At 43.7% G+C, this 23,476-nt stretch overlaps 1 protein-coding gene across 2 annotated transcripts in view; it reads right to left on the bottom strand.

The window, feature by feature from the left end:
• Positions 1–21,807, bottom strand: part of Lca5l (lebercilin LCA5 like) — a 29,611-nt gene extending 7,804 nt beyond the window's left edge. Inside the window, exons 1-4 of one of the 2 annotated variants that reach the window (XM_059277556.1) lie at positions 21,652–21,807; positions 11,765–12,093; positions 8,218–8,732; positions 6,682–6,819 (exon numbers count right to left, since the gene is read on the bottom strand). In XM_059277556.1, the coding sequence (XP_059133539.1) occupies positions 6,682–6,819; positions 8,218–8,732; positions 11,765–12,093; positions 21,652–21,674 (1,005 nt within the window). In that variant the 5' untranslated portion in view covers positions 21,675–21,807. Of the gene's footprint in view, positions 1–6,681; positions 6,876–8,217; positions 8,733–11,764; positions 12,094–21,651 lie in introns of those variants that run through there. The other variant, XM_059277557.1, reaches the window with a different exon arrangement.
• Between the last annotated feature and the right edge of the window lie 1,669 nt (positions 21,808–23,476).

Below are 23,476 nucleotides of genomic sequence, written 5' to 3'. Positions count from 1 at the left end.
AAATAAAGTCTCAATGCTATCAAATCTATTTCACATTTTTGCAGTTCTCTCTCAATATTTTTAGAGTTTGTTTGACATGATCCAGTTGAGGTCCAAAGTATTGTGGTGAATCACCTAGTGTTCTTTAGCTGATGGGCTGCACATTCATCTGATTTGTGTGCTTTGCTGTTTGTGTGTGGCAGACGTGGGCAGATGAGAGTTGGACGATGCTAACAGTTTCTCTGTGGAGCCCTTCACATACTCACCAGAGCTGTGTGTGGTGAATCTGGGTGGTTCATGCCTGACCTCAAGCTCTACTATAGAGCTATAGTAATAAGGGTGGCGCACGCCTTTAATCCCAGCACTCGGAAGGTAGAGCCAGGTGGATATCTGTGAGTTTGAGGCCAGCCTGGGCTACCAAGTGAGTTCCAGGAGAGGCGGAAAGCTACACAGAGAAACCATGTCTCGAAAAACAAAAACAAACAAAACAAAACAAAACAAAACAACAACAACAAAAAAAACCCCAGCTTGGTACTGCCATAAAAACCGACATACAGACCAACGGAATCTAATTGAAGACCCTGACATTAATCCACACACATATGACCACCTGATTTTTGACAGAGAAGCCAAAACTATACAATGGAAAAAAGAAAGCATCTTCAACAAATGGTGTTGGCATAACTGGATGTCAACATGAAAAAGATTGCAAATAGATCCATATCTGTCACCATGCACAAAACTCAAGACCAAGTGGATCAAAGACCTCAACATAAATCCAGTTACACTGAACTTGATAGAAGAGAAAGTAGGAAGTAATCTTGAACTCATTGGCACCAGAGACCACTTCCTAAATATAACACCAGTAGCACAGACACTGAGAGCAACAATTAATAAATGGGACCTCTTGAAACTGAGAAGCTTTTGTAGGGCAAAAGACACAGTCAATAAGACAAAAAGAGAGCCAACAGAATGAGAAAAAGATCTTTACCAACCCCACATCTGACAGAGGACTGATCTCCAAAGTATATGAAGAACTCAAGAAACTAGACATCAAAATACTGAACAATCCAATTAAAAAATGGGCTAAAGAGCTAAACAGAGAATTTTCAAAAGAAGAATCTTGAATAGTTGAAAGACATTTAAAGAAATGCTCAACATCATTAGTCATCAGAGAAATGCAAATCAAAACGACTCTGAGATACCCCCTTACACCTGTCAGAATGGCTATGATCAAAAACACTAATGACAGTCTATGCTGGAGAGGATGTGGAGCAAGGGGAACACTCCTTCACTGTTGGTGGGAGTGCAAACTTGTACAGCCACTGTGGAAATCAGTATGGCGGTTTCTCAGAAAATTGGGAATTGATCTACCTCAAGACCCAGCCATACCACTCTTGGGCATATACCCAAGGAATGCTCAATCATACCACAAAGATACATGCTCAACTATGTTCATAGCAGCACTATTTGTAATAGCCAGAACCTGGAAACAACCTAGATACCCATCAACTGAAGGATGAATTAAGAAAATGTGGTATATATACACAATGGAGTACCACTCAGCAGAGAAAAACAATGACATCATGAAATTTGCAGGCAAATGGATGGAACTAGAAAATATCATCCTGAGTGAGGTAACCCAGACTCAGAAGGACAAACATGGTATGGTACTCACTCATAAGTGGATACTAAATATAAAGCAAAGGACAACAGACTGAATCTGGGTGGTTCTTTGGCATGAATTCTCCACCAGGGAGGGCCTACATTATGGATTCTCTTTTGTCATGTTAGTGGCAATTAATAGCCATTGATTAGAACTATTAATTCATTGGGAATTTAAAACTAGTGATAGTCTGACCCTATCACTCCTTCTTTATTAAATGGAATACTATATAAGGAGGAATGACCCCTTCACACCATTGGGTTACTTGGAGGCAGAAAAGGTAAAAAAAAAATTGTATCTTTTAAAAATGTTTTAAAATATTGGTTCTCCAGCATTCTCCAAAGACAACAGTCGCTGGTGTTTGGTTGTCCGTCACTGGTGTGTGCGTGTTGTCTGAGTGTGGTGCCACACATATGAGCACATGCCCATTAGGTAATGTTACAGAGGCGAGAAAAGGGCACCAGACAGTTCTCCTCAAACACTCTATTCCTTTGAGGCAGGGTTTCTCCCTGAACCCGAGGCTCCTGTTTTCTGGGCTAAGCTGGAAACTAGCAAGCCCCAGTAATCCTCCTGTCTCTGTCTCCCTCAGACTGAGGTTATAGGTGTGCCTGAGGAACCCAGCTTGTTACCTGGATTTGAACTGCAGTCTTTATGATTGTGCAGCAATGCTCCTAATTGCAGAGTTGTCTCTCCAGACCCAGTGTTTTAAGAATGATGAACTCTTGGATTTGATCATTTTCAACTGTTCAATTATTTTTCCTTTATATAAAATGCTATTCTTTGACAATTTCATACACACACACACACACACACACACACACACACACACACACACACATATATATATATATATATATATATATATATATAATGTTTGATCATTATATTCACCCCATTCTAACTTTTATATTTCACTTCCTTTAATTTTTTAAAAAATAACTTATGAGTCAGGGTCTTGCTATATAGCCTAGACTGCCCTTGTCTTAAATTCTGTCTCAGCCTCTTGAGTGCTGGGATTATAGGTTTATCTACCATGCCCGACTATCTTTTTTGATCATCTTTGGCCGGTAGGAACCAGTTCTGCATGCTCGAGTTTACTGTTTCTCCCTACAAGGTGACAGTTTCTCTGTGTGACAAGCCTTTGTACATTTCATGTACAACTCTAGACTTAAGATGTCCTGGTTCTCTCTGAACCATTGAACACTTGAGGTGTCCACTGTTACTCAGTCACATTAGGAATATGTAGCTTTTAAAATAAAATACATTAGGGAGCCATACTTCACTTTAGATCAAAATCAGGACCGTGGACTTTATTCAACTTTAACTTACTTATGTGTTTTCTTTTTTCCATCCCCTAGAACCCTATTCAGAAGGGCATCAACATTATTCACAATGTTTTCAAAGTAACACATCACCCACCAACACACACACACACACACACACACACACACACACACACACACACAATTTTACTTCTGAAACCATTCACATTTGTGTGTGGAGTTATTGCAACAGATGTCTGGCTGGAGTTGATTGAAATTTCTGTGCTAAGTCACCGGGAATGGCTTCTCCCATGGCATTATACCACCAATGTAATACATAGTTGGTCATTTCAAAATATTAGAGTGGATTTTCAGTGACAGCTTTTCAGGTTTTTTATACTTAACCCTGTGTTGTGGAATATTAGTTTAAGATGTGTTACATTTGTTTATGCTGTGGAATATTTAATGATGCAAAGATGTGTTACATTCTTTTATGTTGCATTTGTTTAACTCTGTAAAACTGTGTTACTTTGCCTGTCTAAAACACCTGATTGGGCCAGGTGGTGGTGGTGCATGCCTTTAATCCCAGCACTTGGGAGGCAGAGTCAGATGGATCTTTGTGAGTTCAAGACCGGCCTGGTCTACAGCGTGAGTTCCAGAACAGCCAGGACTGTTACACAGAGAAACCTTGTCTCGAAAAATAAAATAAATAAATAAAATTTAAAACACCTGATTGGTAATAAAGAGCTGAATGGCCAATAGCTAGGCAGCAGAAAGGACAGGCAGGGCTGGCAGGCAGAAAGAATAAATAGGAGTAGAAATCTAAAGAAGGAGGAGCGAGAAAAGGAGGAGAGGAGGATGCCAGGGGCCAGCCACACAGCCACATAGCCAGCCACGGAGTAAGAAGGGAAGGAAGACACATAGAATAAAGAAAGGTAAAAAGCTCAGAGGCAAAACGTAGAAGAAGAGAAATGGGATAATTTAAGTTAGAAAAGCTGGCTAGAAACAAGCCAAGCTAAGTCTCGGCATTCATAAGTAAGACTAAGTCTCTGTATTTATTTGGGAGCTGGTTGGTGGTCCTCAAAGAGTAAAAAAAAAACAAAAACACCAGTTACAACCCTGATTTATAATGATGATCAATAGTTGTGTGGCCCCAGATGTAGGTTCTGTAGCCAACCCTTCTGCTCTGTCCTCTGCACATTGTTATCTTTTTTTGGTGAATGTGTGTGTTTTGAGACAGAATCTCACTAAATAGCCCAAGTGGCATAGATCTTGCTATCTAGCCCAGGTATGTCCTCAAACTCAAAATCCTCCTGCCTCTGCCTTCCAAGTGCTGAGATTGTGTTAGCCACCATACCTGGCAGTTTTTTTTTCTCTAAATATTAACCAACATATAGTTTGTACACTCAGTGTGTATATGTGCACATGACACAGTTGAATGTCTGTGTTATATGTACACATGGACACAGTTGAATGTCTGTGTGTATATGTATACATGGACACAGTTGAATGTCTCTGTGTGTATATGTGCCACACTCTATCCTCTAAGCTGTTGAACATCCACCCTGATTTCATGTCTTAGTGCTTGTCAGTAGTGAGGTGTAAACACAGGTGTTGGAGTGTGTCTTTTGTAGTGGATTTCATTTCCTTTAGGCATGTATCGGTGCTGTTGCTGGTCACACAGTCCTTCTATATTTAGCCTTTGGAGGAACTTTCCTACTGCTTTCCATGGCTCAGCTAACTTACATTCCCACCAGCAGTTCCTTTTTCTCCACATCCTTAGAAGCATTTTCCTGTGGTAACAACCATTCTAACTGGGTGAGTGGAGTCCCAGGGCAGTGTGGACACACATTTTCTTGATGGCTAAAGTTATTCAACATTTTTTGTATCATTTGTGTTTCTTTTTTGAGAAGAGTCTATTCAAGTTATTCTATTTAATTATTTTAAATGTGTGTGTGTCTGCATGAGTTTATTCATACCACATGCATGCAGGAGCCTGAGATGAGAAGAGGGTTAGTTACAGGGCATTGTCATGTGGGTGCTGGGAACCAAAACCAGGTCCTTAGCAAGAGTAGTAAGCACTCTTAACTGCTGAGTCAGCTTACAAGCCTCATCCTACTATTATTTTTTAAAAAACACATTTACTGGGGGCTGGAGATATGACTCAGTAGTTAGGAGCACATACTGCTCTTGCAGAGGACCCAGGTCCAGTTCTTAGCACCCATGTTGGGTGGCTCATAGCTGACTGTAACTCCAACTTGAGAGGATCTGATGTCCTTTTCTGACCTCCTTGGGCACTATACTTATGATCACAAGCTCACACTCTCACACACAAATGTAAACACAATTATAAATAAAAAACAGGGCTGGGAGGTGCCTCAGAAGTTAAGAGCACTTGCTATTCTTGCAGAGGATCTTAGTTCAGGACCCAGCACTCATATCAGGAGGTTCATAACTCCAGTTGCAACACCTCTTACTAGGTTCTATGGGCACTCACATAAATATACCCACTGTACACAGGCATGCTGTGGGATGTCTTTCTGTATGCTGTGAATATGTGTTGCTCCCATTGGCTAATAAATAAAGCTGTATTGGCCTTTGGCAGGGTGGGATGGAGCCAAGCCAGAAAATCCAAGAGAGATAGGGAAAGGAGAAAAGAGAGTAAGAGTCGCCAGCTTGCCGTCCAAGGAGCAACATGTAATGGGACACAGGTAAAGCCACAGAACATGCCGCCATACATAGATTGATGGAAATGGGTTGAGTTAAGTTATAAGAACTAGCTAGCAAGAAGCTTGAGGCATAGGCCATACAGTTTGTAATTCATATTAAGCCTCTGAGTGGTTATTTTATAAGTGGCTGCGGGACAGTGGGTGGGAGAGATTCGTCAGGACCACAGGGCGGGCGGGACCAGAGAAGCTTCTGGCTACACAGGCACATGCATAAACACACAATTCAAAAGTAAAATGAGTCTAAAAAGTAAAATAAAAACAAAGATGTTTTAAGAGACCTGCATCCTTAAATGTTTTCTATATTTTATTTATTGTTTGTGTTTATGTATACGTATGTATGTATGTATGTATGCAAGCATGCCACTGTGTGCATGTTGAGGTCAGAGGACAAATTGGGGGACTTGGTTTTCTCCTTTGACCATATGGGTCCCAGGGTTCTAACTCAGGTTGTAAGGCTTGGCAGCAAGCCCCTTTGCCATGCCAGCCCTATTCTTTTCTTTTCTTTTTTTTTTTTTTTGGCTGTTTTAAAATTCCCTCGGACTTCTAGGCAGCCCTATTCTTTTTTGAGACAGAGTCTTACATAGCCCAGGCTGGCCCTAAAGGGATGACTTTCAACTGCTCATCCCCATCTGCACTGTATCTGGTGCTGTAAGTGAAACTGTCAGTTTTGCATCTGTGAAGTTGGAAACTGGCGGGCTCATGCATACCCTGTGAATGCATCACCACTGGGCTACATCTCAAGTTAAGACTTTAAATAAATTTATGGGCCATTAAAATGTACTCTGAATATTACCATGCTTTGATTTCTGTTTAAAAACTTATTTTGAGTTAAAGTGTTGTTGTTAGATATTCTGTTGTTTACTGTTACAAAATAACAATGAAGACAAGAAGAGAGTTTTTCTAACCACAGTGCACAGTGGCCCAGCTGCTCACTGTCTCTGCTAACTACGGATTCTCTATCTGTCCATAACTGTCTGAAGAAACAACTTGAAGACTCACAGGCCTAAGTAACCATGGTGTTGGACACATTGTTTCAAGGAAATACCTTAAGCTTCTGCTGCAGCTGCCTCACTTCCCCCTGCAGAGTCTTTGTCGCTGTCTGAGCTGCCAAAGTCTTCCGGTTTTCTTTGGCCAGTTGCCGACCAAAGGATCGATTGTTCAGCCTCAGCTGTTTTTCCAAGCTCTGAAAACAGTATATATTTCAACTACTCTGTAGCCAGCGTGGCATCTGAAACTTGACTGCAATGAAACGAGCTACATTTATGACAAGCGCAAAATTTCAACACGACTTTAGTCACTGGCTTAGGGGACAAACAGAACAAAATGAAATGAAACATGGGCCAGAAAGTCCCAGATCTCAGGTCTAGAGAATAAATATCTTTCCAGCCAAATGCTCAAATGTTCCTTACAAACTCTGCACACTGATACTTAATATTCAAACACATCCTGAAGAACAAGTACAACCAGAGTCAAACTTAATGTGGGGCCCAAATGTGTCATTCTGCTGTCTCTGCAGGTGGTGACCCTTGGCTCCTCTCCCTAGAGGGTCCAGCCTCAGTGCAGACCATGAAGGACAGCGATTCCTGGAGAACAGACATGAAGGTTGTAATGGGGCTTCATGCCACCCTCCACAGTGCTGGATTATAAGACGGGGACAACAGGCACCTGCTAGGGGTGGGCCCCCCAGATGCACTAGCACCTCAGATGGTGACCTAGGTGTAGCAGAGTGACAGGGCTACTCGGTGTTGTTGGTTCCTAATACTCATTCCACGGAAGACAGTTGTCTTTGAAAGTAGAACTTCTCCAGCAGAATGGTATGAAAATGTGGGTGAAACAACCCAATAGTTATCATAGAAAGTATCTGTCACCATCAAGTATGGAAGAAATGAGCAGTACATTGACTCCATCTGTATTTATGTCCATGATGATCATGGATAACAGGCAGGACTCTGTGTGATTAGTGCCTTCTCCCACACTGTCCCTTTTAGTGACATCCCTTGGCTTTTGACAGCCAGGGTCTGTGGAGGAAAATCTGTTCATCCATTTCTTCAGTTACTTTAATTCCATTCCTCCCCTTCTCCCCTCCCTCCCTCCCTCCTTCCCTTTCCTCTCTCCTCTTCTCTCTTTTCCCCTCCCCTCCATTCTCTTCCCCTCCTTTTCCCTTTCCTTTCTTCTTCCTGGAGAAACATTTTGAAACAACTAAAACTGTTTGAGGCGAGACAAAAGCAAAAGAAGCCCGACAGACAGACAGACAGACACCATACTCTGGCAAGGGGAGGCAGCCTTTCAGTAGGAGCTGAAAGCAGGCATTCATTTCAAAGGGCGATTCCCACAACACACAGTAGACCTCTGGTTCACAGGAGATGCCCTGTGTGGCCGTCAGAACAGCTGCTTTCAGATACACATCTGGCTGGAGAAAACACTTGCTCACTCAGGGGAGCAGACATCAGCCCTGAGACTTGTGTTCCTTCCAGCCCTGCCTCCCTTCCCCCACTCAACACTAAACACAGTTACTCCCTGTGGTGAGCTGGATGTGAACTATGCACCCTCTCTATCAATACTGGACTTCTGAGATACAAACCTGTATTTTTTTGTCATTTGCCTCCATTTTGGCTGTAAGAACAGTCAACCTGTGAGTCAGTTCTTCTCTTTCTGCAAGGTTTTTGTCTTCTGAAAGTTTCTGTAGGGCCTGCAAGGCATCTTTGGTCCTCAGCAACTCACTGTCGGTTTCTCGCAGTTTCCTTGACACAGTTCGCTCCTTCTCCTGGGATTTCCGAAGGAGCTGACGCAGGTTCTTCACCTCATTCTGGTGCCTAACTGTAATTTGAGGTAGATTGTTTTGTGAGTTCACATATTTCCCTATAGCTTTCAAGTGCCTAAGCTGAAGTTGTTTCAAAAATTGGTTTTCTATGACAGTGGCTTCCAGCTTTCGATGTATGTCGGCTAGCTCATTCTTCAGCTCTTTAATCTTATGAAGCCTGGCTGACAATATTCGATGTGTCATGGCGTCTCTTCTTTTGGCAATTGTTTGAATTTGAGAGTTGAAAAATGAAGAATTCCAGATGTGCTTTTTCTCAGCCTGGATGTCCTTCTGGCCTGTGTGAGCAGACAATGCAGATGGTTAGCAGCAGTGCACACAGGTGTACAGATATGCACAAGTGTGGCGACCCTCCCCCCCCACATCCATAAAAGCCGTGGAACTAGGAGGCAAAAGGAGGCTCACTGACTCTGCCTGCTGCTGGCTTTTCACATACTCATGTCTCACTGACAATTCTTCAGCCAGTTATATTTATTTTGTATCTGGAGATTTATTTTAAGTCATCCAAGCTTATACAGCCATGATGTGACAGAATGGATTGAAAACAACATCTTGGATTCTAAAGCCTATGTTTAGTTATCTGCTATAAGTTTTTCAAAAATGCTGGCAGGTGTGGAGGCACATTCCTGTATCCCAGCACTGGGGAAATAGAGGCAGAAGGATCAGGATAGCCTGAGCTAAATGAGATGTCATTTCAAACAGAACACAAATTCTATTAGAAACCACTGTGCTGGACATTTTTGAGAGGTGGGAACTTCAATGAAGAAAATGCCTCTACAAGATCAGGTGTAGGCAGGCCTGTAGTGCATTTTCTTAATTTGTGATTGATGGGGTTGGTCCAGCCCATCGTGGGTGGTGCCATCTCTAGGCTGGTGGTCCTGGGTTCTATAAGAAAGCAGGCTGAACAAGCCAGTAAACAGCTTTCCTCCATGGCTTCTGTATCAGCTCCTGCCTCCAGGTTCCTGCCCTGTTTGAGTTCCTGTCCTGACTTCCTTCAGTGATGAACAGTGATGTGGAAGTGTAAGCCAGATAAACCCTTTCCTCCCCAACTTGTCTTTTGGTGAGGATGTTTCATCACAGCAATGGAAACTAGTTCAGTGTGATGTAGACCAGCTATTTAAGTCACCACGGTTCTCCCAGTGGGCTCTGAGATGACTCCCTTCAGTCACACATTTTTATTTTTATTTAATGTGTCAATATTTTGCCTGCACTCATGCATGTGCACCACATATATAAATAACTGTTAGATTCCTGGAACTGGGATTATAGATGGCTGTGAGCCACCATGAAGTCCTGAGAATCAGACCCAGGTTTTCTGTAGGAACAAGTGCTCTTAACTGCCAAGTCACTTCTCCAGCCCCCAGTCAAACATTTTTGTTCCTCATCTTGAGTCAATTCTGGTTCCAGAGGCTGGGTGTTCAGAGACTTGTACACTGCAGATGTACATGGGGGGACCCGCTTAACCTTGATGTCATTTGCTATGATTGTCTCTTTGAAGTGCTCTAGACTCTGACAGCATCTTAGCATGAAACAAAGAAGTGGGTTTTTCATGTTGTGTACGGGGCTCTGGTACTGCATGAGATCCGCTCTTGTCCTACTAGAAAGGGGACTTTTAGCCCTTTGAGAACCTAGTGAAAGCTGTGGGTATTTCCCTCTGGAAAAGCCCAGAATACATATAGACCCCCAAATGCATAAGATGTCTTGTGGCTCACAGACACATCCATCTTAGAAAAATGGGTAGATAAAGACCTGAAGAATATACAGATTCTGAAGTGCCACAGAGCATCCTAGACACACTTGGTAGCAGCAGGTTGGGGAGAGGCAGTGAGTAGAGGAGCCCCTCAGACAGCAGGCTCTCCATCAGTTCCTTCTCAGCTGCCTGCCTAATGAGTACAGACCAGTGCCCATTGCTTAAAATAGGCAAAAGTGATTCCAGTCTGGGCAGTGGGAAAGGAGGAGGAGGTGGGAGGTGGCACAAAGCTAAATCTAACTTGGACGGGAGCTGATATAATTAGTGCTTTTAAAGTCTACGCCTTCAATCCCAGCACTCTGGAGGCAGAGGCAGGTGGATCTCTGTGAGTTCAAGGGCAGCCTGGTCTACAGAGTGAGATCCAGGACAGCCAGAGCTACACAGTAAGGTCTTGTCTCTAAAAATAAAACAAAAGGCCACAAGAAAAGGTGTCACTAACAGCCCTTTGGGTGGTGTTGGTTTTCAAAATTGTCAACATCCTCACCAGACTTGGGATACTGTCTTTTTTTTTTTTTTTTGGTTTTTCGAGACAGGGTTTCTCTGTGTAGCTTTGCGCCTTTCCTGGGACTCACTTGGTAGTCCAGGCTGGCCTCGAACTCACAGAGATCCGCCTGGCTCTGCCTCCCGAGTGCTGGGATTAAAGGCGTGCGCCACCACCGCCCGGCCGGGATACTGTCTTTTTGGGGTGTCAAGACAAGACAATGACATTCCATTGGCAGTTCAAACTTTCTTTCTTTTTTAAATTTTTTCTGTTCTTCTTTTCTTTCTTTCTTTCTTTTTTTTTTTTTTTGGTTTTTTTGAGATGGAGTTTCTCTGTGTAGTTTTGATGCCTCTCCTGGATCTCACTCTATAGACCAGGCTGGCCTTGAACTCTCAGAGATCCTCCTGGCTCTTCCTCTCGAGTGCTGGGATTAAAGGCATGCATCACCGCCACTCGGTTCAAACTTTGATTCTTTAGCTAAGACCAAAGGCTAAAAGCCATTTACTGAGTATTTGCGATGAGACTGCCTATTAACTAATACCAGAACTGTCCCTACTAGCAGGCTTGGAGGGTCATCTCTGCCGGGACAAGGCTACAGCTTCTTGTTATTGTATAACTATCCTTAATTATCTATTTCCCAATTCTGTTTATAAAAGCTCACCTGTTGTGGTGGTTTGAAAGAAAATGGCCCCCGAAGGGAGAGGCCCTATTAGTTGTGGCCTTGTTAGAGGAACTGTGTCACTGTGAGGGTGGGCTTTGAGGTCTCTTTTGCTCAAGCTTCCCTCAGTGTGACAGTCAACTTTCTGTTGCCTGCAAGATGCAGCACTCTCAGCTCCAGCACCACATCTGCCTGCACGCCGCCATGCTCCCTGTCATGATGATAATGGGCTGAACCTCCAACTGTAATCCAGCCACCCCATTAAAAGTTTCCCTTATAAGAGCTGCTGTGGTCATGGTGTCTCTTCACAGCAGTAGCAACATACACTGTGATGATTGTGGACCACTCCAAGATACCGTCATTAAACAAAGACGCCGCTGTGACCAGGGCTGCAGCCTGGCAGGAACGTATGACTTCTTACCTTTATGCTGGGGGATTTTAGAAATATACTTTCTCTTCTCCTGCTCTTTCCCCAGAAGCCGCTCTGACTGATATCTGTTGGTGGTTGCTTCAGAGCACTCGGAAAGAAAGTCTTCAGAATAGTCATAGTGGGAAGCCAGGCTTCTGTAGGAGCACTGAGACCTGCTGTAATCTACACTCCCATTGGAAGCCCTGCTGTTCCTTGACAGGTTGCCAGCGTCCGGGCTACTCTTGCCTTCTGCAGACCTCCTGTTGCCTCCTAGTGCCAGGCTGGGGAAATGCTCATTTGTGTGTGCTTTGGTTGTATCAGCCAGAGACATAGTCCACAACCTAGCAGGAGAAAAGGATGCTTCAGCTTATGGATACTGCGTTAAAGTAGGCCCGTGCTTTAGTGTATTTTCTTACTACAATAAATAATTAAGAATGTGAAATGTACTGCTTTTTTGAGACAAGATTTCATTGTCAGTCCTGCTTGGCCTGGAGCTAACTATGTAGAACAGGTCAGCCTCAAAGTCATAGAGATCTGCCTTTCTTTGCCTCCCAAGTGCTGAGATTAAAGGCTGTGTCACCATCTCCAGCTCAGAATAATACTTTATTTATTTATTTATTTATTTATTTATTTATTTATTTATTTATTTATCGAGATAGGGTTTCTCCATGTAGTTTTGGTGCCTGTCCTGGCACTCATTCTGTAGACCAGGCTGGCCTTGAACTCACAGAGATCTGCCTGGCTGTGTCTCTTGAGTGCTGAGATTAAAGGCATGTGCCACCACTGCTTGGCCTAGAATAATACATTATTAAAAAGCATTTTCTGGAACAGTCTCAATTAGGTCTTACATTATTTATACATGAAATATAGGACCTTGGGGTCAAACGTTGATAATCTTTATAGGCAATATAAAACTATCTGATAACAACACTGGCAACTTTTCTGATTTATTTTTATGTATATGCGTGTTTGCCTGTGTGTGTCTGTGCACCACATGTGTGCAGTGCCTGTGGAGGCCAGAAGAGGGCGTCAGATCCCCTGGAACTGGAGTTACACATGGTTGTGACCTGCCATGTGGGTGCTGGGAACACAACCCAGGCCCTCTGCAAGGGCAGCAAGTGCTTTTAACTGCTGAGCCATTTTTAAATGGCGGCTTCTTTCAAAGGAGTAGCCCAGGATGGCCACAATTTATGTTTAAAAAAAGAGAAGGAAGGGGCTGGAGAGATGGCTCAGAGGTTAAGAGCACTGACTGCTCTTCCAGAGGTCCTGAGTTCAATTCTCAGCAACCACATGGTGGCTCACAACCATCTGTAATGAGATCTGGTGCTCTCTTCTGGCCTGCAGTCATACATTCTGTATACATAATAAATAAATAAATCTTTAAAAAAAAAGAGAGAAGGAAAACAAAAGCAATGAATTCCCCTTGTTCATTGGCTCTTCCTTCTAAAGGGATCTAGAAACCAGCCCAGCATTATTAAAATATGTATATTTTAAATTTATGTATTTATGAGGTTGAAATGTACATATATGGAGGTCAGAGGACAACTTGCCAGAACTAGTTCATCTGGGCATCTTCATGTTGTCAGCTTGGTGGCAAGCTTCTTTATCTACTGAACCTGCTTGCTGTGGGATGGTCTTTCTGTATGCTGTGAATATGTGTTGCTACCATTAGTTAATAAAGAAGCTGCTCTGGCCTATGGCAAGACAGGTTAGAGCCAGGCCGGAAATCCAAGCAGAGACAGAGGGAGAAGGAAGGTGGAGTCAGAGGAGATGCTGGGCACTGCCGGGGGACAAGATGTAATGGAACACAGGCAACGCCACAAAGCCACATGGCAAAACGTAGATGAATAGAAATGGGTTAAATTAAGTTGTAAGAGCTAGTCAATGACAAGCCTGAGCCATAGACTAAACAGTTTGTAATTAATGTAAGCCTCTGAGTGATTATTTTTAAGCTGCTGCAGGACTGGGTGGGACCGAGAAACTCCTGCTATACCTGCTGTCTTCTGACCAGGCTGGCCTCAAACTCTAATCCTCCTGCCTCAGCTTCCCCAGCAGTAGGATTATAGGCATGCTGCCATAATCAGCTAGGTCTGTATGGTTTGTTAAGAGCTGTTCAGTGACCTCAGAGGTAGACTCAATGTCATTCAAGGAAGACACTTTCAGATTCTCTTGGTGTGAGCTATTTGAACTGAGAATTTGAAATGGATAGAATAGGAAGTCACACACAAGAAGAACCCCCAACGCATACACTCAGCACAATTAACTTGAGTTGGAACGCAGAGGCTCAACATTAGGAAGGATGAGGCTACTGGAAGCTCTTGCATAGTAGCCTACCTCATCAGTAGAATGAAACAAACCAATCCATCGCAGGCAACTTTAAAAGCATGGCTTTTTCATTCAGTTCTCAATTCTGTTTTATCAAGAAAGCAAAAGAGATATTATTAGCTGGTGTAAGGTCCTTTGCAACAGGAATGCACCACTACGGGGAGCTCTGTGTCCCCGAGTTGGCTTCTGCCTTTTGCTGCACGTTTAACGCTTTAAGCCTTCTCCTTGGTTGATGGAACATATTATGCAATTCATATTTTCCCACTAAGAATCTTAGCCATATGACCTGACTAGTAATACTGGCATTTTGTTTAACTGTTGTTTTTATGATGTGCAGACCGTGCATGCATCAACAATCCTCACTGTACAGAGGAGGAGGAGGCTCTGATGGGTCAAAGGGGAGGGGACCATCCAAGCTTTGCAGCTCAGACCTGGGTCCTTTTCTGGCTTCACAGTGTGGACAGCTAGTAGCACTTCACATCATCCCAGCACAAAAAATTCTCTTTCCAGAGTTCTTTTCTGGGTAGCAGTGGGCAGCATTCCAGGCAAAGGTCCTGCTTTGTGAACCTCTGGATTAAGAATCCCAGATGAGCCGGGCAGTGGTGGCGCATGCCTTTAATCCCAGCACTCGAGAGGCAGAGCCAGGCGGATCTCTGTGAGTTCGAGGCCAGCCTGGGCTACCAAGTGAGTCCCAGGACAGGCGCAAAGCTACACGGAGAAACCCTGCCTCGAAAAACCAAAAAAAAAAAAAAAAAAAAAAAAAAGAATCCCAGATGTTGGGGCTGGAGAGATGGCTAAGAGGTTTTAAGCAAGAACCAGTGTTCAATTCCTAGCACCCACATGGCAGCTTCCAACAGTCTGTAACTCCAGTTCCAGGGGATCCGGCACCTTCTTTTGGCCTCCATGGGTACCAGGCATGCATGTGGCACACAGACACACATGCAGACAAAGCATCCATGCACACGAAAGACAATGAATCCCAGATGTTGGTGCAGGACACCCTAAAGGGCTAAAGGTACTCTGTGGTGTTGTAGAATATTTAACTAGGTAAAGATGTGTTACATTTGTTTGTGCTGCAGAATATTACTTTAACTATAAAAAGGGGTGTTACTTCTGTTTATGACTCATTTGTTTAATTATGAAAAGATGTGTTGCATTTGTCAGGAGTGTGTGTGTGTGTGTGCGCGCGCGCGTGCATGAGCACAGGTATGGAGGTGGGAAGATGCTTTTCCTCCCACCTTTACATTGGTTCTTAGGATGAGCTCAGTTTTCTAGGTTTGTGTGGGAAGCACTTTCACCTACTCAACCATCATACCTTGTTTTTTTTTTTTTGAGACAGATCATGTGTAGCCCAGGCTGGGCTTCAACTATGTAGCTGAGGATGACCTTGAACTCTGGAACCTCTTGCCCCTGTCTCCCGGTGCTGAGATTACAGGTTAGCACCAGTATGCCTGGTTGAAGGGCTTTTCCTGCTGCACTCAGCCCAGCAAGTCTCGTGATGGCAGGGAGTGTTGTTGTAACACAGGACAGATGGTGTTGAAGTAGACCTGGATCTACACCTGGCTGTCTGCACAATGTGACAAACGCCAGCAATTCCACAGTGAGATGGTGTCTGCCCCATGCCAAGCGTCCATCCTGGAGGAGGGACTCTGTACTGCTGGCACATCAAGTGGAAGGTGCCACTTCCCACCACTATTTCATCAGGAGAGACCGCTGGAAAGTCCCCATTGCACTGCGAAGTCTCCAAGATAGAAACCCTGACTTGTCCCGCGTAACTTCAGACCTAGCCCTCTGCTGCCATAACCAACACTTTACAGCCGTGAATGGTGCTGCTGTGCCTGACCCTACCTGCTCTGTGCCAAGCACAAGTTGGGGCTTTGCACACATCAGCTCACCTGTTCAGGAGGCCGTCCTGTGAGATGGTTGTTGTCCATCCTGCTCTATAGATGGAGTGAGGGCTCAGAAATGATAAGTAACTTGTCTAAAGTCACAGAGTTTGTGAAGGGAACAGCTGAGTTTGAACCCAGGTCTGTTTGGTTTAGAGTTCTCTTCACTGTGACATTGCTTGACCCAAAACACACATAATTTTTAAATATACAATCAAAAGGCCAACTTCTTTGACTTATTAAAACTACATATTTTTATGAAAAAAGGCATTTCCAAATGTTTGGGATGCAATTCAAAAATTGTATGTGGCCAGGTGGTGGTGACACATGCCTTTAATCCCAGCACTCGGGAGGCAGAGGCAGGTGGATCTCTGTGAGTTCGAGGCCAGCCTGGTCTACAGAGTGAGATCCAGGACAGGTTCCAAAAGCTACAGAGAAACATTGTCTCAAAAAACCAAAAAAAAAAAAAAAAAAAAAAAAAAAAAAAAAAAAAAAGTGTTTGGCTGGCATGGTGGCACAGGCCTTTAAACTCAACACTTGGGAGGCAGAAACAGGCAGATCTCTGAGTTGAGGCCTGCCTGGTTCACATGGCCAATTCCAGGCTAGCCAAGGCTATATAATGAGAATTTATCTCAAATATTTATGAATGTAGTATAAGTGTATGTGGTGCCTGCATGTGGTGTATTAGTGAGTATATAGGTATGTGTGGTGTATGCCAATGTGGTATGTGTAGTGTTTGTGAGTGTAATATGTGTAGGATGTATGCATGTGTGAGGAATGTAAGTGCACATGTGTGGACGTTAAGGAGGATGTGGGTGGCCTGCTCTATCACTCACTGCCTTATTCTTTTTAAACAGGTTCTCTCACTGAACCTGGAGGTAGGCTAGTGGCCAGCAAGCCCTTCCACCTTCCAAGAAGCTGGGAGGACCAGGGTGTGCTAAGATACTGTATTGAGGGAACATTCACTCTTAATGGCTGCACAGCCAACTGTTCCAGCATTCCAGCCCCTATTCCCCCTTGAGACAAGGTTTCTCTATTTTGTCCAAGCTGTTCTGGAATTGTATGTGTATTCCAGCCTGGCCTTGAACTTACAGTGATCTGTCTGCCTCTGCCTCTAGAGTGCTGGAATTAAAGGTGTGAGCTGCCATGCCTGGTACCATGTTTTCAAAGTAGATTTCCCACAGAATTTTCACTTTTGTAAAACTCAGCTATTCACATGTAGATGTTTATGGGCTTCTCTTTCCCACTGGCCACTGCTCTACTGACCGGCAGGTCCATAGTCCGAGCTGCAGCTTTATCTTGAAGTGAGGCACATTAATCCTCCAACTCTATCTTCATTTTTTTTTTTTTTTTTGTTTTTTTCGAGACAGGGTTTCTCTGTGTAGTTTTGGTGCCTGTCCTGGATCTCCATCTGTAGACCAGGCTGGCCTCAAACTCACAGAGATCCACCTGGCTCTGCCTCTCGAGTGCTGGGATTAAAGGTGTGTGCCACCAGTGCCTGGCTTCCAGATAATTTCTAAATTGGTTTGTCTGAGGAGATGGCTCAGAGGTTAAGAGCACTGGCTGCTCTTCCAGAGGTCCTGAGTTCAATTCCCAGCAACCACATGGTGGCTCACAACCACTTGTAGTGAGATCTGGTGCCCTCTTCTGGCCTGTAGGGACACATGCAGGCAGAATACTGTATAATAAATAATAAATAAACCTAAAAAAAAAAGGGGGGGGGGAAGAAGTGGGGCTGGAGAGATGGCTCAGAGGTTAAGAGCACTGGCTGTTCTTCTGGAGGCCCTGAGTTCAATTCCCAGCCAGGGGAAAGGGGAGTCACAGGCCAACCTCTCCAGGGACCCGCAGGCCCACGGTCCAAGTCACATTCCAGGGGCACAGGCCTCTCATGTGGGTCAGCACTCTCGCCCCGCCCCCAGCCCACCCTGCCCTTCTTTTCGCATTGCGGGGCAGCTGGAGGTTGGCACTGTGCCCCTGTACCCCACGTGGCCCTTGGTCAGGACTGGGGGTGGGGGTCTATAATTGTATGTCTAGAAATGGTCTGACAGAATAGAGAGTATGTATAATCTGGATGATAGGACAGAGATTATGTATAATCTGGACGACAGCATAGAGATTATGTATAATCTGGACGACAGGATAGAGATTATGTATAATCTGGATGACAGGATAGAGATTATATATAATCTGGAGGTAAATTCAGGTACCTTCCACCATTGATAGTCCAATCCATGTACACTGAACATGTATTTTTAGGTTGCCTGGGGTTTCTTTTGACACTGTTCTACAGTTTTCAGTCTGAAAAAGTCTTGAATTTTGTTAGGTTCATTCCCAATTTCATACCTTTTATAGGAACTAGCATGACTGCTGTGACTGGTTATGTTTTAACTTCAGTTTCTGCTGGTTCCCTGTCAGTGTACAGACTGCCACTGAGTTTGAATATTGATCTTGTCTCCTGCAACCTTGCTTGGCCTGCGCACTAGTTCTAGTGTTTTGTGGATCTTCTCATACTTAAAGAGATAACTGGGTGTATTTATGTGTATAGGTGTTTTGCCTGCATGTATGTATGCATGCCACCTGAATACAGTGCCTGCACAGGTCACCAAAGGGCATCTCACAGAACTGGAGTTATACATGGTTGTGAGCTGACATGTGGGTGCTGGGAACTGAAACTAGGTCCTCTACAAGAGCAGCCGAGCCATCTCTCTAGTCCCTGGCCTCTCATACTTTCTCCATGGGTGACTGTATAGCCTGTGCATAAAGAAAGCGGAATTCTTTCATTGCATGGATGATTATTTCTTTTTCTTGCTTGGTTACACTGGACAGAACCTCTCAGGATGGTGAGACTGGACGTCCTTGTCTTGATTTGGGTTTTAGGAGGAAAACCTTCAGTCTCTCTCACATTAGATATTATATTAGCCATCTTAAAACAAAAACAAAAGCAAAGTCCTTTCCCAATGGCGGATGTTCCCTTCTAGTCATTGTTTGTTTAAGGAACTAAGGTGAGTGCTAGTGAAAAGTAGATGTAGACAGTAGAGGGAGAGCGGTACAGCACTTACCTGAGGCCCAGGTTCAGTCACCACTCAAGACATGGGGATGGTGTTAGGAGTGAGTGTCATGGGGGGCTGCCTGCTGAAGGCCTGGAAACTATCCACTGGAAGGACCATTCTTACAGGTCGTGGCAGGGGTATCCCTGGACACGACAGGATACCACAAGGAAGGCAGCTCTGCTCTTTCCCTGCACTCAGCTCTGCGTCTCCATGAGCTCAGCCTGACTGGGCCTGAGTCAGGACAGGGGGTGAAGTACTTCCTAGGAGACCACGAGTGTTCCAAATTAACCCAAAGCATGCTAACAATGTTATGAGGTGACTTTTTATTTTATATTTTTTTGAGACAGGGTTTCTCTGTGTAGCTCTGGCTGTCCTGGAACTCTCAGAGATCCACCTGCCTCTGCCTCCCCAATGTTGGGATTAAAAGTGTGTGCCAGCTTGAATGTTATGATTTTTAACTAAACATCCATTCATGAACCGAGCAGCAGCCAGCTGTGGTTTGCAGTTTCAGGCTCTGTGGGAAGGGCTTAAAGGCTTTTACTAGGCGAGTGAGGAAACTGGGTAAAGAAAATCGCCACGGCTTTGAAACTGTGTCACTTGACTGTTCGGAAAGTTCCTGCTTACAATTAGAGGTTAACTTAGCATTTTAAAACTGGCTAAATCCAAGCTCCCTGTCCTTCTATGCTAGTCACTTATAGTCAATGCTTTTGACTTAGATTTGGCTAGTTCTGGATTGTGGCCACTTGTTAACTGTTTTAACAGGACATAGAAGTAGCACCCTTACTGTCCACCACTGGCTGCCGAGGATTACTGGAACCTGACACCAACCAATTTGGAGAAACAGACAAGTGATTTCTTTGACAAATCATATTCCTTCCTTGAAGTAGGGAACAGGTGAGTGTCCCCAGGGATAAAGAAGGGGATTGCAGCCAGGCATAGAGACATGTGCTTTAGTCCTAGGACTGGAGAGACAGAAGCAGGTGGATCTCTGAGTTCTAGACCAGTCTGGTCTTTGCTTTTTTGAGACAGGGTCTCTATGTCGCTCTGGCTGTCCTGATCTTGCTGTGTATAGGCCAGGCTGGCACTGAACTCGATGAGATCCACCTGCTTCTGCCTGTGTTACCGCTCCTGGCTTAAACATTGAAAAAATATTTTCTATTATTGTGTGAATGCATAATTTATGTGTGGGCACATGCAGACCATGGCATGCATGTGGAGGTCAAAGTCAGTTCTCTCCTATCTTTATGTGGGTTTGGGGGATTGAACTTAGGTCACCAAACTTATGTCACCAAAGGTATGTGTATGTGTACCATGTGTGTGCCTGGTGCCCTCTTAGGCCAGAAGTGGGCGTCAGATCTTCTGGAACTGTAGTTACAGATAATTGAGACTTGACTGGTGGTGCTGGGAACCAAACCTGCATCCTCTACAAGGCCAGTCAGTGCTCTTAACTGCTGAGCCATCTCTCCAGCTCCCCTGCCCCCAACATATTTTTGAAGATAAGTTTACATGAATATAGTCCCACTGTTGGTTGGAGGAGTACCTGTACTTAGCATACATTATACCCACCAAAGAGATGGAACATTAGTATTCTGGAATTCCCAGGACCCTAGGACTATACTAAAATCTCCACTTCTGTTGCTGAATATTGCTGTTTGGGTTCACCTGTGCTGAGACAGAGTTAAGACCCATCATTGGCAATGTAAACCAAAGTAAAAGCAAGTTTTGACTTTTGCATGTCACTGTAGTCAGCAATGAGATGTGCTCTCTGGAGTTTCCAATCTAGATTTCTGTTTCATCATCAATCTGTTATAAATTCATTGATGATTAATATCAGGAGGAGTGCATTTTTTAGCTGATTAAACTGTTCTAGAGTGTCTATGAAATAACATGACTAGGCTGCATTTCACAGTTCCCAACAAATACTTATGCTGTCTCCACATGTGAATTTCTGATTACACAGGACACAATGGCCTGGCTCAACCCTAGTAGTCTTCATTAATTAGCACATCCAGAGAATATTTGTTTAGTGTTTATTGGGTGCCAGGTTAGAAAAGCATACTATCTTCAAGATGCTGAAATAAGCAAGTCTGTAAGAGCCTCCTAGTGCCTGACTTTGCTCTGTCAAATCTGAGGAGTGAGTGTCTAGTTCGAGGTTTTTTTTTTTTTTTTTTTTTTTTTTTTTTTTTTTTGGCAGTCTTTACACTTTGAACGATTGGTGTTTATAGTATGATGGTGTCTGTTTTATTCACTTGAAGCAAACTTTTGTTTCTGTCGTGCAAGGTGTACAGGTGTTTCTTTGCTGTTGTGACTCAGGAACACAATCCAAAATAGTACCAGCTGTTACAATGGAGAATCTGCATGATGTCTGCTCACGGATTGCACCAGACCAAAGGGACCACTGTTCATAACATTAGTAAACCTTTGCATTCTGTCTGTCTACTACAGAGGGAGACATAAGAATATTCTTAACAGTAGTAAACCTTTGCACTGTGTATCTATTATAAAGGGAAAGATAATCTTCTAGATCAAGGTGTACACATGAGTTATCATCATTCTACACTGTTTTTCCATCCTAATTTTGCAATAAGGCAGATAAAAAAGCACATAGCGAATTATTTAAAGATGAGTTACTGCATACCTGTTGCTCTTTTTCAAACTCATTCTCTAAGGTGTCTAGAGATGAACTGTATGCCTGATGCGGAGCACTCTTCACTGTTTCCTCATGAAGTTTCCAAGGTAGGACATTTTGACATGTTCTAGTCTTTTTTTTTACAATAAAGTCTATATTTCAAAAAACCCTAAAATATTACAAAATAGAAATGTTAATCTCACAGATACATTTGTATAGGAACAGTATCAATCTATCCCCTATCATCTATATGTTGTGGTTTGAATGAGCATACTTATATTCAAATGCTTGGTCTGCAGATGGTAGAACGGTTTGGGAAGGATTAAGAGGGGCAGTCTTAACAGAGGAGGTGTCACTGAGGGTGGGCTTTGTGATCAGCTCTCTGTCTCCTCCGTCTGGATCAGATCTAAGATCTCAGCTACTGTGTCAATGCCATGCCTGTCTGTTTGCTGACATGCTCCTTACCATGGTGGCCATGGGTTCTAATCCTCTGGAAATGTAAGCCCCAAAATTAAATGCTTTCTTTTATAAGTTGCTTTGGTCATGGTGTCTCTTCATAGCAACAGAAAAGTAGCTAAGATGCTGTCTATATTTGTCTGTACAGTATTCAACATACATTGAGGCCTTTTTTTTCTTCCAAAGAGAAATCAGCTATTGGCAGTTGTACTTACTCTTCTTTTAAAAATCCATTATGTGTATGGGTGTTCTGCCTGCATTACTCATATGCCTGGTGCCCCTGGAGAAGAGAAGAGGGCGTCGGATCCCCTGGACCTGGAGTTATAGATGGTTGTGAACCATCATGTGAGTGCTGGGAACTGAACCTGGGTCCTTCTCTAGAGCAGCCAAGCTCTTAACCATTTCCCCAGTCCCCAACTGCAATTATTCCTGATTATCAACTTGACATGATCTAGAGTCACCTAGGTGACAAAGCTCAGGGTGTGACTGGTGAGGGACCTTCTAGATTAGGTTCACCGAGGTGGAAAGACCCGACCTAGACATGGGCAGCACCATCACACAGGTTAGGGTTTTGGGTGGACGAAAAGGAGAAAGCTAGCTGAGCACCAGAACTCACTTTCTGCATCCTGACTGGATGTGATGTGACCGGGGCCTCAAGCTACTGCTACCACTGCCTTCCTCAAAAATGACTGTCCCTCAGACTGTGAGCAAAACACACCTCTCCTCTCCTAAGCTGCTTTTGTCTGGAACACAGCATTGACTAGGAAATGCTTGGCTGTGATCATCAGACAGCTGTGTGGAAATAAGATCTGAAAAAGTCATACAAGAGCCTGTGTTTTAGCTGCCTATTCTTTTTTTCTGGTGTCCAACAAAAAAGTTATTGCATTATGTGTTACTATAAATGACAAAATGCCAAAGGAAAGCCTCTTGGTATGACTGGTAGCTCTTCGTGTTATTTCAGAAGCAGTGATATTGGTTGGTGATTATTATACATGGTTCTCAGTGGGTCTCATGACTTACATGATTTCTGATCATTAGTATTACAGCCATAGCCCCTCCCCTTTTCCCCAGTGCTTAGGATCCACCCAGGACCGTGTAAGAAAAATCCAAATACTGTATACTGAGTGATTACTAATTCATGTGTACAATTTAAATGGAATGACTGTGTTTCTTCCCAGATTATCCTATGGCGAGGTAACTGTCATGCCTGCAGAGCTTAAATCTCTTTCTGCAGATTCCTGTATCATATGCCCTTGCAGGCAAGCTCAGTGGGAGCAATGCTCTGGATTCTGTCCAGGGAAGGGGGTTACTGTTCAGCATCCTTGGCTCACCGGCTGTGTCTCAGCTTCCACATCTGTTGGTGGGAAATGACAGCTCA

The sequence above is a fragment of the Peromyscus eremicus genome, chromosome 12, assembly GCF_949786415.1.
Source record: "Peromyscus eremicus chromosome 12, PerEre_H2_v1, whole genome shotgun sequence".
NCBI lineage: Eukaryota > Metazoa > Chordata > Mammalia > Rodentia > Cricetidae > Peromyscus > Peromyscus eremicus.
This window is presented reverse-complemented; position numbering and strand designations above follow the sequence as displayed.